We start from the raw sequence: 15858 nt of genomic DNA on the forward strand, positions 1-15858 counted from the left end.
GCATATGGCATAAAGTAGAAGATGAGAAATGAATTAAAGATCAAAGCTTCCTCTGTAAAATGTAAAATTACTCGTATTTCATAATTGCAGCCAGTGCATTGTGTTACAAATTGTATCTTAAATAATAAAAATTCCACTTGTGTCAGTACAAACGCTTGTCCATTCAATAAAAAAAAAATGGGAAAGATACATAGTACACGTGGCTCTTGTGCACATTGGTATACAAAGACATATTGTAATGTTAATTTTAAATGCAATGCAGGAAGACCCATCTTGCTTGAGTAATATTTCTTCCACGTGCACATTTACATTTTCTCACACAGATCTGTCGTTTTTGTTCGAACATTGCTGTTATTCAATCTCTATAACATTGTTTTCCTTTTGTGAAAAAATATTGACTAAAATTACAACATTATGTGTGAAAGCATGGTCGAGACTGTAACACAATGTAACCGTATTCGATCAATACAGTTGCACTGTGTTAGAGAATTTAAGAAAAAATATGTGCCCATAACACGCGCTTCTCAAGATATTTCTTTCTGCAAAGCGAGATTGTGGAGATTGCTTCCACAAACCGATAAGTAGTTTGACGCTTCGTCAATTAAAATTGCCGTATCTCTTGGAATTGGAACATCCCGACAGTATAGAAATTATTTCGCACGGAAATTCAATGCTTCTTCGGATATTCGTGTATCACGACCGCGATATAATTTATCCGTTGCAAAGCAACGAATACTCTCTCTTCCCCTCTCGCTGAGTGATATTGAATACTGTCATTACTCCTAAATCTACGTTCCTTATCAACTTCTGATCTTTACATACGGTCGTATAAGATTCTTGGAAGTTCCCTAATTTTCTACGCTTTATTACAATATGCAGTATAGGAACGAAAGATATACGCTAATGGTTTACCGAAGAAAACAAATCCTAAATGTTGAAACGTTAAATCGAAATACTTAGAGCCAGAGAATTCGATCAAAATTTGAAAAGTCTCGGTATTCATGAAGTGTAAGAAAACCTGAACTACTGTACATAACCTAAATAAATCGATCGTGTCCAGTAGTTCAATGTCCGCCCGCCCGCGAGCGTAACCCCATGTTTGATTCATTCTGAAATACATTAGCTAGTCTATCGAGAGCAGACGTAACAAACTTATTTTTTTCCTAACAAGATAAATGAGGTATTTTCTCTATCAAGTATACAATGCTACTATATCCATTATAGAACTGCGCGATCCGAATATTAGCGCCATTAGACCTATCACGGTTATGATTACGTTCTTCAAGGCCACCCAATTGCCCGGTCCGAAACCCACGTCCCAGTAAGTTACGGTCTCGATGAAGACTGGGATCAGGAGGCCCAGGATGGAGAAACAAAATGCACCGATCAAGCCGATGAACGGTTCTATCGTCGGCACCGCCACCGCGAGAAGAACTGCAAGACGAAGGAATAAATTAATTTACAGTATATTATTAATTTGTAACGTTTATGAGATGTTCTGATAAATAATATCTGCCGAATCGATGCGTACCTGCGCCAGTTACCAGCACTGTTCTCATAATGTAATTAGCTAAACGTGGCCTCTTGGTGAAGCGACTTTTTATCGTATTCCATCCGATATCGAGGCACACGTAAAATTGCAAACCAAATGTGCAGAACACAGCTAACGCGATCAATATCTTCACAACTTGTGCGGGACTGCAACAAGATATAAGAAAAATGTAAGAAAGACAAGAAGAAGAAAAAGAAATGTGACACTATATCCAGTGAAAAATGACTTTTGACGATTTCGACGTCGATTCGACGTCGATCGATAAGTAATTTCTCACTGAGTAATTCCATCGTGTCAAGGACTTACATTTCTTCTGTCGGTAGATTCAAAGTGATACTACCCAACGTCGTGTCCTGGTACTTCACGTACCCGAGGAATCCTAGGAAAATGTATACTAACGTAACCCCGGACATTCCCTTATTGAGGACCCCGCAAATTCCCACGAAGTGCTGCGGCGTCTTCATGCTGTTCTCTAACGGCATCACTACGCCGATCGCCTCCATAGCAAAGACAGTGATGCTGAAGAACTGTGGGAAGTTCTCGACGGGCGCCACTAAAGGCACTGTGTCCAATGGTGGTAAGTCCCACACTAAATAATAAAATGTTATACCGAGCCCCGTGCCCATGAAAATGTTCGCCACCATTGAAACTGGCGCGAGATATTTCAAGTCGGGTACCCAGCTGAGCAAGATCAACGGTATCAGCCAATAAATGGTGATCAATCGAAGACTATATTCGCCACTCTCAGGGCCTAGATAATGCTCGATGATCTGCTTGAAGTTCGCGGCGACGATGACTGCGTACACACTGCAGGTGCCAAAGTAGGTAGCAAACAAGCTGATTTGAATGAGATATCTGTGGATGTGAAAGAAACAATCACTCGTGAGTCGTTTGCGAACATATTTGCCTTACAATACTAAGAGAAGAAACGATCGATCCAACTAAAATTGTAATTATTTTCGGCCTCAATCATATTTCTATTCTGATATGAAAATGGTAGTAGTAACATGCATATAAGGTTATCATTAAAGCAGAATTTAATTAAAACAATAGTCTTCTTAGCTATAATTTATAGTAGTATTTATCCCTCTATATGATTATATAGTTACAAATACCAAACATTTTTTCTCAGCAAATAAACATCGTAGACGATGCATTTGAGAAAGATCAGGTACCTGGAGGGTTTCGCGAACTTCTTCGCCCACGGCGGTCCGGTGCTGAAAGCAGTCTCGGCAACGTCCGCGAAACTCATCTCCGTAGTTCGCGTTTTATAATACAATATGTGCGCGCATTTGACCTGAAAACCGAACGAAAAAGTCACTCAGTCCGTTATTTCTCGATTGATAGAGGAAAAATGCTTAATCGACAATAGGTTATTACTCTTTCGGCGACAATTGTGCGAACAATGTGAACAGCGTGTTTTTATCTCCGCGAACTCACCAGTATGTAGGCGCAGTGCGTGCACACGAACGCGACGAGTATCGTGGCGAAAACGCCTACGAGGAGTCCGGCATTCTTGAACGCGATGGGCATAGCCAATATGCCTGTGCCGAGGGAGGCCTTCAATAAATGCGTCAACGTGTCGCAATCCCTGGAAGCATCGCAATTTCGCTGTCGTTAACACTACCCTGAATTGTCGAGTTAAAATGAGAGAAATTGTGTCGCGCGATGAAACTATTTTTAATAATTTTTGTAAGCTCTTAATTGACATTGGCGATAAGTAAAATTATTAATGCATTATTCTTTCCTCATTATACATAAGTCGATTATTATGCAACGTGTTCAACATCGAATATGTAAACGTAAAATTTGCTCCCTATTCAAATTGCGCATATTTAAAAGGCGTAACAAAGTAAGTAATCTATAGCCGATTGTTAATTAAAGAGCGAAAAACATCAACCCTTACGTCGTCGGATTGTCCACTTTGCGTTCCGTAAAGGGATCGAAGCCCTTCCCATCGCCTTGTCCGGCTTCGACATCGCGTGGCGCGACTTGCACCTTGTATCTGAAGCGCAAATGGAAAGCGTCGTTAACAGCAGTTCGTTGTTTCAATCAGTTCTGCTTTCAAGCGAAATCAATATTAAGATCTTACTTGGCCGATAAAACGCCGTCCTTGAGATTGGATCCATCCTGAGGGAGGAAGGTGTCCATCTCCGTCGTCCCCTTATTGCTTTCGTCGGTCTACAAGAAAAATGAAAAAAAAAAGAATCAGAAGAGGTGAGATAATGCGAATAACAATGCGCTCTTTAATATTCACAGAACGGTGTTGAATGCAAACGAGCCGCGTGTAAGATAACTGACTGATACGAGTATAACGGAGATGTATAATACATCTTCAGTAATGAGTGCAATTATGAGCGTTGCAGAGAAAAACTCACCATATTGTCTCGTTTGTTGATATCTTATCTGCACGGCACCTAAAACAAAATGTAAAAGAATATAAATCGAGCTATTGTGCATATGTGACGGAAAGTATACATGAATTTAGAACAGAAGGAAGAGATCACGATAGCGAGCGGTATTTACACTTCCTGATTGTAGTTTATCTTTCGTTACTATGTTGATTGTGCACCCACAAATGAAACGAATCGATACAATAGCGAATGTCAGTACATAAACGCTCATACATGAACACACGCTCGCCTTTCTTTTTATCATGCAAAATCTTTATCTACCGGGGAATGACCTTCGACTTTAGGACTTTCTCGACGTCAAGCTCGCGCGAGGAAAAGGCCGAGAAGCGACAAAAATAAAATGAGATAATTCCCCGGCCCGCGGTTACTTTGTTTGTCACTTTTCACAAGTGTGACCGATGAATTGACGCAAAAACTTGTTATGCAAAGTGCAACAGTTTGCTTGAGTTTCCCTAACTGATACGGCGGTTGGAGGTATCTCTCAATATTGCCAATGACATATTATTGACTTACTATATCATTCTTGAAAAATTATCTCCATTGTTATTGTTATTACATACCGACGTCTCTGATCGCAATAGAGAAGAGTTATTTGCAAGTGTAACGTTTCAATTTGTACAGCTTCGTCAACAGCGGTGCACTGAGACGTACAGGAAAGCAAATATAGATAATAATAATAATTGTGCAAAGCAGAAGAATAAGATCCGACGATTGAAATCTAAAATTGCAGCGGTACAAGTAAAGGTTACGTGAGCCGTATTTCTGCGTGATCGTTTTTGAAATTTTATATTTTTAAATTACAAATCGCGTTTGCATGATAATTTCTGCATTTTTGCCTGTCGTTTTTCAGTGATAACCTTCATTAACAAGAAAACTTTTTATTTAATGATATTGAGTCTATTTCTTTTTTTAGCTAAACTTCTTTTCAGTGCTTTGTTACTTTTTTCTTCAACAGGTTATATGTTTGTTCCAAACTCTCAATTATTATTAAGTTCTATGTAATTAATTACCAAGTAAAAGAAATTAAAAGACCTTTGTTTGTAAGTGCTGGATTGAAGTACACGAAAATTATTAATAATTCAATAAACTACTATTATCTAATAATCATCTTTAATACTACAAGATTTGACCTACCGCAATGCATATAGCGAGCAACTTAGGTGTATCGAATTTATTCAACGTTCTTGTATGCGTAAGTATTGAAGATGATCCCAAGGAGAATCGAAACGTGTGTCAAATCTTATGATATTAAAGATAATTATTAAATAATCGTGGCTCATTGATCTATTAATAATTTTCGTGTACTTCAATCCAGTACTGAGCTCTCGCATGTTTATTATTTAAATCCTCTGCTGACAACGTTGGGATCGGATTCGACCCCAAACACAAGTTGCTGGATATGTTCCGCAACGTTGTCAGCAGAGGGTTAATATTTTTTATTTAAATAATTGTTTCACTCTAACATCAAAAATCACAACCTAGTTCAGCTAAGAAGAATAGACTTACTGACGACAGTAAGATTATATTGTCAATATGCTCGAACATAAAAATTCCCTACGCGTGTCATCGCAGACAAATCGCACTCGCGAACGAGATTATATTATACACACAGCTTCGTATGAGCGCACACATGGAAGAGCATTAAAACTTTTGCTACTTCCGGGTTCGTGAACTTAACCTTGAACAAGACAAACAATCGCGCTTTTGTATAAACATGACGAAGTAAGCGCGACAATCCAGTATTCTAATTATGTTTCTAAGAAGGTGAACAATAGATATGACGAATAGAATAAAACCGTACACAAGTCATTAGAATTTTTTACAAACTACTTTACGTCTCATTCATATAAGAATATCGCAGATGAACGCAGTTATGTGGGTGAAACCACAAACATCGATTGGTCTCGAGAGTTTCGCATTACTCGAAAGAATAACGATTGCGAGACTTGAATAGCACTGATTGATATATCCTCAAAATTTCGATTAAAAAGGGCGAAGAAATAACGCTTAACAGAAGATTTGGATGTATAACGAAGGAACAACAGTTTGTGATAAAACTAATCTTGAAAAGTGTGGCAAGTGCAAAGTGTTACTGCGACGTTGAAGCGAGTCAATCGCGTTCTTTACAGTGTGTGATTATATCTTTGTGCGTGAAACACACACTTTCGCGTGCGTGTACGTGAGTGTGCGTGTGTAGAATTTCAATTCGCGATGATAGCGTCGATGATCCGCACGAATACTGCTGATAATAATAGTGGCAGCTTCCAGCTGTCGGATAAATGTCAACCAGAATTGTACCGAGGCAAGAATAAAAATAGTGAGAGGGATGAACGTCTAATTAGATGCAACGATGATGCATCTTCCTCGAATGGCTCTATTTTAAAAGTCGATACGAGTCGGAGACGTTGACTTCTTCCGTGCGCGCGCGCGCGCGGGACCGGCTAATAGATGAATAAGATGTAATAATCGACACAGAAGGTCTATTTACACGAATGCTATTTCGGAATATCAGGTGTGTACGCTTTCTGTCCGCTTTGGCACGCGCGCGTGATTATCGGATGTCTGATAAATACATATCACGTGCAAGCTGACGTACACGAGCACGTCTTACTTCATTATCGCTTAAATAGCGAAATAGCGAAATTGCCTCCACGTTATAATGTTAGTAGTAGTGATTATAAAGCGGCTGCTGGCGTTACTTGTATAGTCGTTACTATTATAATCATTACTATACAAATTATTTTTTCTTAGCAATAACTTGAACGGCGTCATTTTCTTTCGCAAGCGGAAATAACACAAAGCAATGTGACACCATTATATTTCTTTGTATAACACGATAACGAATGTATAATTTTATCTTTATCGTCATTTTGCGCATGTATAACATATCTATGAGGTGTCTGAGGTTGGATGTCTCTCATATCTCGTATATATATATATAGATTAGATCAAACGACTGAACACAAAACCATTCCTCTACCATTTTACAAACAACCATGTAAAATGAAATTGAATTATTAATTAAACAAAATTAGAACGATCACGCGCGATACGGCAGATGAGTTGTGATAGCGACGCCTGTAGTCGTGTGCTTGTCAATTGAGTCAAACTGAAACAAAAAAGTTATCTACCGTTTTGTAAGTAATCACATATAATTTTAGTTTATTATTAATTGAATAGTTTATAATTAATTATCGTGCAAAATCATATACGTCAATCCTCTTTAATTAAGAACACACAACCTACGTAATTTGCAAAATGGCAGAGGAATTTCGTATTCAAGTTGATTTAACTTACATGTAAATGAAATACGGTACACTCATTGTAAGATAGTGATATCTAGTGATAGTGTATATGAGATGAATGAATCGCAAGGGAAAGAAAAAACCTACAAAACTTATTAACAAGAGCAACGAAAGTGTTAATGATTAGTAGCTTCTTGAGTAATGAAGACGGTAATTTGACTTCGTCAAAATAAGTAATGCACACAATGACGGATTATTTATGAAAAGTAACTTCCACAACCCTACTATTACTCCATATAAAAATGTCCAAAATAGGGATATCCTGTGGACGTCACGATATCTAAATATCCTAAAGATATCACGACATCCATAGGATATCCCTATGATGTATTTTGGATATTTCTGTATGGAGTAATAGCAGGGTTGGAAGTTACTTTTCATAAATAATCCGTCATTGTGTGCATTACTTATTTTGACGAAGTCAAAGAGTTCTCTGATATATTTTAAATATTTCTGATGTGAGGATACGCGACACAAGACTCTTATAAGATCATTAAACACTGCGGATAATTAAAAAGCGGTATTTCCCCGCGGGAGAAGTCGACGACTCCGCCGATGATCTCGCAAGGCACGTACTCTAGAGTAGAAAGCTTCGGCTTCGATTGTGGAGAGCGAGGCGAGGTGTACTATTCGCGATCGTCGACGATCTAATCGCGTGAGCGCTGACTGCCAGGAATATAATCAAGCGGCAGTGGCTCTCCATAATTATCTCAAAACGTGATATCGATATTATACGGCGGCTCAATAAAACCGAACTCGAGGATGACGAGTCACAGGCGAGCCGCAAATCGGATAATCGTATCGTCGTAATAGACTTGTCCAATTAACGTGATAGAGCCATTCGTACTTTCACTCGCCGCGACAATTACGCGAGGTCGGTCGTTGGGACCAGCGCTTAATCTGCCGATTAATTGCGGTTAATTCAGCGCGGTCGCAACCGATCCGAGGCGATTTTCGCCGCGTGCTTCAGCGGCGATTAGACGGAGACTTTCTTGTGCGCCGCGTTTGTCCTTCGGCTGCAAGAAGCATGACATGCTTTATGCAAAACTATACATAAAAAGTTAAGGTCACGCGTCTATCGCATATATCATGAGCTCTGTATGTGTGCGTCCCATATCGCGCAAAACCAGTTACTTCAAATTAAATTAAACTGGAGGACATATAATTGAGCACTTTTAAACGAGTATCTCGCAGCCGGCAGGAAACACAACACGTGGCGTTCCCCTTTCCCGTGAGCAGAGGGAAGCAAACAAAAACAGATAAAATTATTTATAAACGAGTCTCTTTATGTTTATACATTGTGTTTATGTTTACACTGAGCAAAAATACTTTAAAATTTATTTATGGGATGCAAAACTTATTTTTGCGTGAAATAAAGTTTAATTCTGTGATTTTAAGCTTAATGTCCCGCAAATAAATTTTCAAGTATTTTTTTCTCAACGCACACACACATCGTTGGAAAAGAGCACAATTTTTTATCTGGATGCAGATAGCAAATCGACTTACGTACAATAACATCGTGTGAGACGCACGGTGGATGTGGTTTTCGTACAAGGAACTGATTGACGACTCGGAGCGAAAACGCGACGGTTTGTGTATGAATAATATCGTTGAGTAAACACCAGACGATGTGGTAACTATCACCACTGTTCTCGTCTTATCATATTCCGTTACTTTACATCGGAATTGCACGACAGACAGCAACGCTTTCGATTGCATTATATGGATCGATGAACGACTAATTGCGAAAAGAGGTGTGAAAATAAAACAGACCGGGATAATTGCGCTATTGCTAAAAGCGCGGATAGTTCGATTAAATTCTTCGATTCGAAACGAGTAATTGGATACTCTTCACTGACAGAAGAGTTAAGCACTCGAGATACTTATAGAAACAAGTGATAGCTATCGATGCAAGTTCTTCATAGACAAACCCGTTCTTGTCGCGCACGCTAATAAAAAATCTCGAGATCTTAGAATCTCATCTTCCATCATTTTTACTGCGGTCCGTAAGATGAAATTTCCAGCTTACAAGATTACGCCTCGAGGAAACGGCAAGGAGTAGGTTTCTAAGACATATAAGAAAATCTAGAGGAGGACCTGGGATCACATGGTATGCCTGAGAATATGCTAAAGATATCTACGAGCAGCTAAATATAATTCAACATTCGACGAATGTCAACTACGTTATATCGCTAAGATACAATCAATTATGTGACGAAGAATCTAATTTAATTACGCGCTCAAATGATGTCGGTTTCGGCAAACTGTAACATACTTCGGTCAGCAGTTTCTCCGCTATATCTTCGAACATGGGTGTATTTTAAAGACATACAAATAGCATGCCACTGGTGTGATATTACATTAAAAATGTGTCGACATATTACTGACGACTGCAAGATATCGCATAGCGATCCAACTCAAATACGAACATTCCAAGTCTGCGTACAGACCACATATCTTGGTCGATCCTTACGATTCTTCGGGGAATCGTCAGGAGTTTTCAGAAGGTGTAGCCGAAACCGGTTACTACCTGTTATAAAAAGCTGCGAGTGATCTTTCCATTCGTCGTTTCTATCGGTGCATCAGACACATCGAACACCTGTGTCGACGAACGAACCAACTCGTCCTCTCCCCCTTGTCCGTCCAGACGGTCTTCGCCGCACCGTGGAAGTGCACACGGTGGAACGTTCGTCGACACACGTCCGAAATATCGGCGAGCAGTTACATCATACGATGTGCGCTGACGGGCGCGATAAAGTCGCCATTGCCATACAAGTCGCGCGCTTACTCCACGTGGTTGCAATTTGTGCTAGTTGCCCGCCGAAGAAAGTCACCGTATGCATTCGTGCCGGCGGACTGTCGGAGATAAACCGGCCGATATTGTAACATAATATTATGTAACGCTAATGATAATGTTGGCAGTATAGTAACGATTATTCGTGTGACGATGCAGTAATAATGACAATGCAATAACATCGCGTAACGTAATATAGGGATCACCGGCGACGAATGTGGAACATTATGAGTTCACATAGTTCAATATAATTGTATATCCGATGTAACCGCCTGAGAGGCCAATTTCTATGAAAATTACTCTTATTGATTTCCGTCACTGGATTTTTACTCGCTTCTGATTATCTTTAGTTGGCATTGCCAACTAAATCCCGCGTTTTATCAACTATAACGTAGCTGTGCATTCTCCTTTCACGATGCCATTCCAATGGAAAAGAAAACGGTCGCGTAGCTTACAGGAAACTGATTGTGGCACACTTCGACCTTTTCTGAACGCTTCAAATGTGTTATAATCAGCTTCCAGCAAGTTAACGACCGTTTCATTTTCTGAAGTGACTGGCGTATCGTTTTTTTGTTTTGGATAGTTACCAAGAATTTCCATTTCTCCGTAGTAATTGCACGATGCGGCGTGATTTTGAACGCGTGAATGAAGATCCCGAAATATACTGCTGCGTAGGAGGTCAGACTACTGTCCTCGCGGCGGGACGCCGCGAGAACAGGTAAGAAACTAAAGATCGATCAGAGGAATAGAGCTGTTCACCTGCCGAGTTACTATACTCGCGACAATTTCTAGGTAGCGAACGCCTAAAAACTAATACCGTCGCCGGTGTGTATGTGTGTTACCTCATTCCTGAGTTCAGGTTTCCTCGTCGCGACGATCGGCGAGCAGCCTCGGAGCACGCCGTTCCCTCGTGTCTACGTAAGCGCGCGTACCGCACGAAAGACCGTCGCTGACTAGCGCCTCGAGTTTCAACGGAAACTTCGTGGCTTTCCGCCACGCCGTCGCCAACGCTGCCACCGCCGCCCGCGGTCTTCTGCGCGACTTTATAGCGAGGAGGTCGTCGCTCGAACGCGCCACCGCAATTTCAGCCGATCGCTCTTCGAAATTCTCGACCTTCGGAAACGCAAGCAAAAGTAATAAATTCAGTTTGACAAAGACAGGACTCGCGAAGACTTGTGACGATTTCCTCGTAACTTTGCATATCTCTAAGTACTCACGGCTCAGCGAATCGCCGCGATATCGCGATGCGCTAATTTCATGGATCTACTGAAATAACGTCGCTCGCTCCGCACGTGTTTGGCTACGATGTCAAAAAGCGCGCCACTGCGCTAGCCTAGAATTAAGATAAGGATAAGCTAAGAATAAGGATAGCTAAGAATTAAGATAAGTCGCAACTTCAAATACGTGAACTTGGTAGTGAGCTTTTTGTTACACGCATAACGTCCCTCACCTAAATGTATCGTGTGACTCGTCGGTGACAAGCCAGAAATGGCGGCTCCGTGAAGGCGTCTAACAATAAAATCTGGCCCGCAGCACGTGGGTAAAGCGCGACGCGACGCGCGACATATGATGAAATTCGGCGGGCTGATATCATCAACGTCGCATGCGACCAACCGCGCGCGCGGATGCTTTATTCATTATCGCACAGTATACAAACGCGCGGGCACGCAATTCCTGCTATCGCATCTTGCATAATCGATCCAAGTGTATACGTGTATATGTATATTACATGGTCGCTGAGCAGGAAAAAATTTCGCGCTCGAATGGACGAAGCTTCCACAGACGGCCGTAATCTGAAAATTATACTTTAATTAATTAAAAAGTTATACTCTTAAGCGACAAATTATTTCATTTATATAGCTATTTCTTATTTATTTGTTATTTACGTCACTGTTCATTTTTATTTCTAACATTTGTTAGGCGATACCAATGGGAGACTGCTTCAAAAAATTTTAGTTGAGTCACTCAAAAGCTAGTTAGGGAACTCGTGACCAGTCGATAAAAGTTCTCATTACGTCTTTGAGGTCGGAAGACAAACATCTTGGCTAACTGGGCGCTTCTGTTGGACTTAATAGCCGTCTAGAGTATTAATTGGTCCTTATGCGCGATGACGGGATCACAATTTCGCCCAATCGAACACTGATCACATAAATAATCGGCCAGGCCGAATCGTAATCGGTGGTCACCAAAGAGACGACAACATGGCGTGCATATAATGAGTCTGTGCTCATTTAGCGCACGAGACTGCTAAATGATTAATTAATTAATGTTCCGTGTGAGAATGCGAGTTAGCTGGAATTAAATATCCGGAACATGACATTAGTTGTTACGATAAGAGAGAGAGAGAGGGAGAAAAAGTGTGTGTGTGTGTGTGTGTGTACGTGTGTATTACTGTATTGTCGTATTAGAAAAGCGACGTAAAATATTATTTCGTGATAATTTGTCTTGACAATCGTAAATTGAGGAGAGAAACGCGATAAAAAATGCATCTCAGAGGAAATTCGCACGAAAATCTTAGTTTGTATAATAGAATAGAGACCAAACGAAAACTCGGTAATGAGGAAGGATACCTCTACTTGATTTCTTTTGCAAATTGGTGTTATGTCTTTCGTAAATTTGTTTCCCACGTTTTATGAACAAACCTATACGGCACCACTCGGAAGACAAAGCATTTTTCTGCAGCACAATTTAAAATATCAAACAATATCTTTGTTATCGCGTCTGAAAACATTCATCTGAACATTTAACTGCATTAAAATTTTATTGAAGCAACTGAGACTAATTCATTGAAGACAAGATATTTCACAGGAATATTTATATTACTATAACCGAATTTCCGTCTAGTCCCCGGAAACAACAGAAAATCAGTTACACAAATTACAGAGTTATTTTTTCTACGTGAAAAAACGATGTTTGAGAATATTTCTAAATGTTTAGTTTAAAAAATGTATACCTAAATACTAACGAGTGTTCTAATGACCACGAATTAAAATAACTAGAGCTCAGAAAAAAATATGTAAAGCCGATACATCTACTTCTAATTAGAGCGACACTATATTATCTTTTCATATCCACGCATCCATCGTCCTATACACTATTCTACAGTCTTCAAACGCGTAGTAGAACAGTATATGCGTTACAAATCAATACTCCTTACCCCGTTTTACTGTCTAACTGATGAAAAAATAGACTTGAAATTTGAACTCTGATAGGCATAACAAAAAACAGAAAAATGCGCACGATATGCGTAACGGGTCATAGTTAAATGCAGCTGTCATCCACCGATAACCTATCAACATTTATCCACTAAAATTCTTAATGAAAATTTTTCCCGAGTGAATTGTACATTTCCGCTGTATCGTCTGGTTTTTCTGCTTGGCTGAATAATTATCAAACAACCGACTCGAACATTATTCTTGTCACATCAACATCATTCTCCTGCAATTTCTCAAGCTGCAGTTAACCCATTAATTGTGCACTGATCTTATCACATGAAGCATTGTTTGAGAAATACTTAGGATTAACTGTAACTAATCCTGAACAGGATAATTTACAATTTTTCTAATAGCAATTAACCATGTTAACTACTAGTACCAAGCCGGAGTACGGCAGTCACGAGAAAAAATTACCACTGGACAATTGCAGAGAATATTATCTGGTCTTATTTGAATTTTACGTGAAAGAGATATCGGGCGACCGCGTGATGGAAATCAACCAGATGTTCTCCATTCCTACAACTGTCTATTTTGAATTTTTCGATTTCGTGAATGATAATGATCTAAAAGTGACTCCGGTGGATCGCCTTTTCCAACCACAGAAAGACATCGCCAACGACGTCGAAGTCTTCAATGTCGGGAAATCAGTGCTCTTCACTGTCGATTTTAAGATAACGCGTAATGTCAAACTGATCGTAAAGTTCATCGTGAAAAAGCAGATTCCTGAAGACATCAATTTGGACCTGAAAGATATCCTGGTGGGTACTGGCGAGCTGGATCTGTCCGATCAGTACAATGCTTTACGGTTGGAGATGCTGCAGTGCTGCCAACAAAGTGCCAAGACGTTCGACGGTCAAGTACCGTTGTTTCATGACATAAACGAGGCAGGGAAACTGAATGTCTTCGTGAAAATGTCCAATTTTGGCCAGACGATTATTACGGACTTCAACGCGCCAATGCCGCAAGATTCTAGGACGTTCGTGTTCGGAGCACAAACAATTGATCAAATATCGATGTACAAATTTCGCAAAGTGGACTCTACGGATGACCTCACCCAAAACTCCAACAAGAATGTGCAAGGTTCTGTAAAGGATCCTATGTGTCAGTTGGAAAAGCATTGCGAACCGCTTGAAGAGGCGATGGCTGTAAAAGAGAAAGACGAAGGAACAGAAGACGTGCGAATGGGTACAACGACAGAAAAGAGATCGAAGAACACGGTATGTGATTAAGAAAAGCAATAAATAAGTGAATAAACTAAATCTAATATTCATCTTCAGACATCAAAAAATCCACAAAAATCGAACCCACATCATTCGTCCGAGTCTTATGGTAAGCCGATCGTTCTCAAAGTGTCCGGTCTATTCGACAACGGCAACGACGAGAAGCCTACCGTAACGGTTACTGATGAAAGCGTTGCTGCAAAATCAGGCAATTCATCTAATCCTAGTCACGATGTCTTCGTTCTGCGCATCGGCAAGAAAGGCCTTGTCGGTATCGGTGAGAAATCCGACATACAGTTAGAGATGAAGACTCCGAAAGGACCTGAAAGAAGACCGCCGATTAGATATGAAACTAGAGAGATGCAGACAGATGTTAAGGAAGAAGAAGTGAAAGATCGTAAGAAGAAACCGAAGAAGAAGAAGAAGAAGAAGAAGAAGAACTAATAAAAGCATTGTAATCAAATTTGGATATAAAGTTCTGATAGATTCAAATAAATTCGAAAGAAAATCTTATTCTTTAATTTTCATACTGACAATTTTGCAGATATAATTGTAACAAATGTGACATTTACGTTTATATACATATATCATTTATATGTATATATAATTTATGTACATATAATATCATTTATATGTTTATATAATTCATATAATCCGCGCGTGTTTAAATTCATTGTACTATTATATTACAAATATATTGTCAACAATCTCATTCTTGATTTTTTTGGAAAATACAACGTGAATATCATTTAGTTCGGATTAAATGACCATAAATGAGGCTTCCTATACAATGAAAAAGTTATCCAACACTGTTTCAGTTGAACGACGTATGTAATTGTCAACTTAAAAAATTTTGTTATATCAGTAATGACACTTTAAATTAATTGTAGTGATAAATAACACGTAATATTAAATATAAATTTCTAAAGTAACCAAAATAAAATCGCTGAAACTGTTAACATTAAATTATAAATTAGATGGAAGTAAAAATAAAACATAAAATGTGATAAAGTAATAAGTAAATCACAAGATACTAACCTTGCTATGTTGATTAATCGGATACGGTAAATACACGTAAATTGTAAAAAATAATGGCAAATTTGTTTTTGATGGAGTTCCTGGTTGACAGTGTCGACCTTGTTGTTATACCTGCGATTCACGACAAAAAGTTGCGCTCTAAAATATGCGTCTCGTTTCAAGTAAACTCCTGTGTTTGTCGAGCTACTTATTAAACCTCGTTGAGATTATGATAACTGTTTTTACTGTAGATACTGGATCTGCCGCCGTTAAATATATATGAAGAACCGCAAGATTGCAAGTGCGAAAGCAGTCCACAATACGTGTTTAAGAAAGGGAAA

General features: G+C 39.4%; 2 protein-coding genes across 2 annotated transcripts; one reads left to right on the forward strand and one right to left on the reverse strand.

Annotated features, from left to right (window-relative positions):
* Positions 1-50: 50 nt before the first annotated feature.
* On the reverse strand, positions 51-11079 carry LOC116850594 (proton-coupled amino acid transporter-like protein pathetic). The gene is made up of 9 exons (XM_032829075.1): positions 10908-11079; positions 3931-3969; positions 3645-3733; positions 3459-3557; positions 2993-3143; positions 2728-2849; positions 1859-2407; positions 1532-1698; positions 51-1434 (listed from the first exon to the last, which is right to left on the reverse strand). Exons 2-9 carry the CDS (start codon positions 3931-3933, stop codon positions 1193-1195), a joined length of 1422 nt encoding a protein of 473 aa, XP_032684966.1. The 5' UTR covers positions 3934-3969; positions 10908-11079; the 3' UTR covers positions 51-1192.
* Positions 11080-11233: 154 nt separating this feature from the next.
* LOC116850595 lies at positions 11234-15051 on the forward strand. Its single transcript, XM_032829077.1, has 2 exons — positions 11234-14497; positions 14558-15051. The coding sequence occupies exons 1-2, from the start codon at positions 13643-13645 to the stop codon at positions 14942-14944; spliced, it is 1242 nt and encodes a 413-aa protein (XP_032684968.1). The 5' UTR covers positions 11234-13642; the 3' UTR covers positions 14945-15051.
* The last annotated feature ends 807 nt before the right edge of the window (positions 15052-15858 follow it).

The sequence above is a fragment of the Odontomachus brunneus genome, unplaced genomic scaffold (genome assembly GCF_010583005.1).
Source record: "Odontomachus brunneus isolate Ranch 3 - 2012 unplaced genomic scaffold, Obru_v1 Obru_scaffold_150, whole genome shotgun sequence".
Taxonomy (NCBI): Eukaryota; Metazoa; Arthropoda; class Insecta; order Hymenoptera; family Formicidae; genus Odontomachus; species Odontomachus brunneus.

Coding starts and splice junctions, on each gene's coding strand:
- LOC116850595 (XM_032829077.1), top strand. CDS start 13,643: ATGTTAACTACTAGTACCAAGCCGGAGTACGGCAGTCACGAGAAAAAA. Junction 14,498..14,557: donor AAAAGAGATCGAAGAACACG/GTATGTGATTAA, acceptor ATTCATCTTCAG/ACATCAAAAAATCCACAAAA.
- LOC116850594 (XM_032829075.1), bottom strand. Junction 3,144..3,458: donor AAAGTGGACAATCCGACGAC/GTAAGGGTTGAT, acceptor CGATGCTTCCAG/GGATTGCGACACGTTGACGC. Junction 2,408..2,727: donor AAGTTCGCGAAACCCTCCAG/GTACCTGATCTT, acceptor TCACATCCACAG/ATATCTCATTCAAATCAGCT.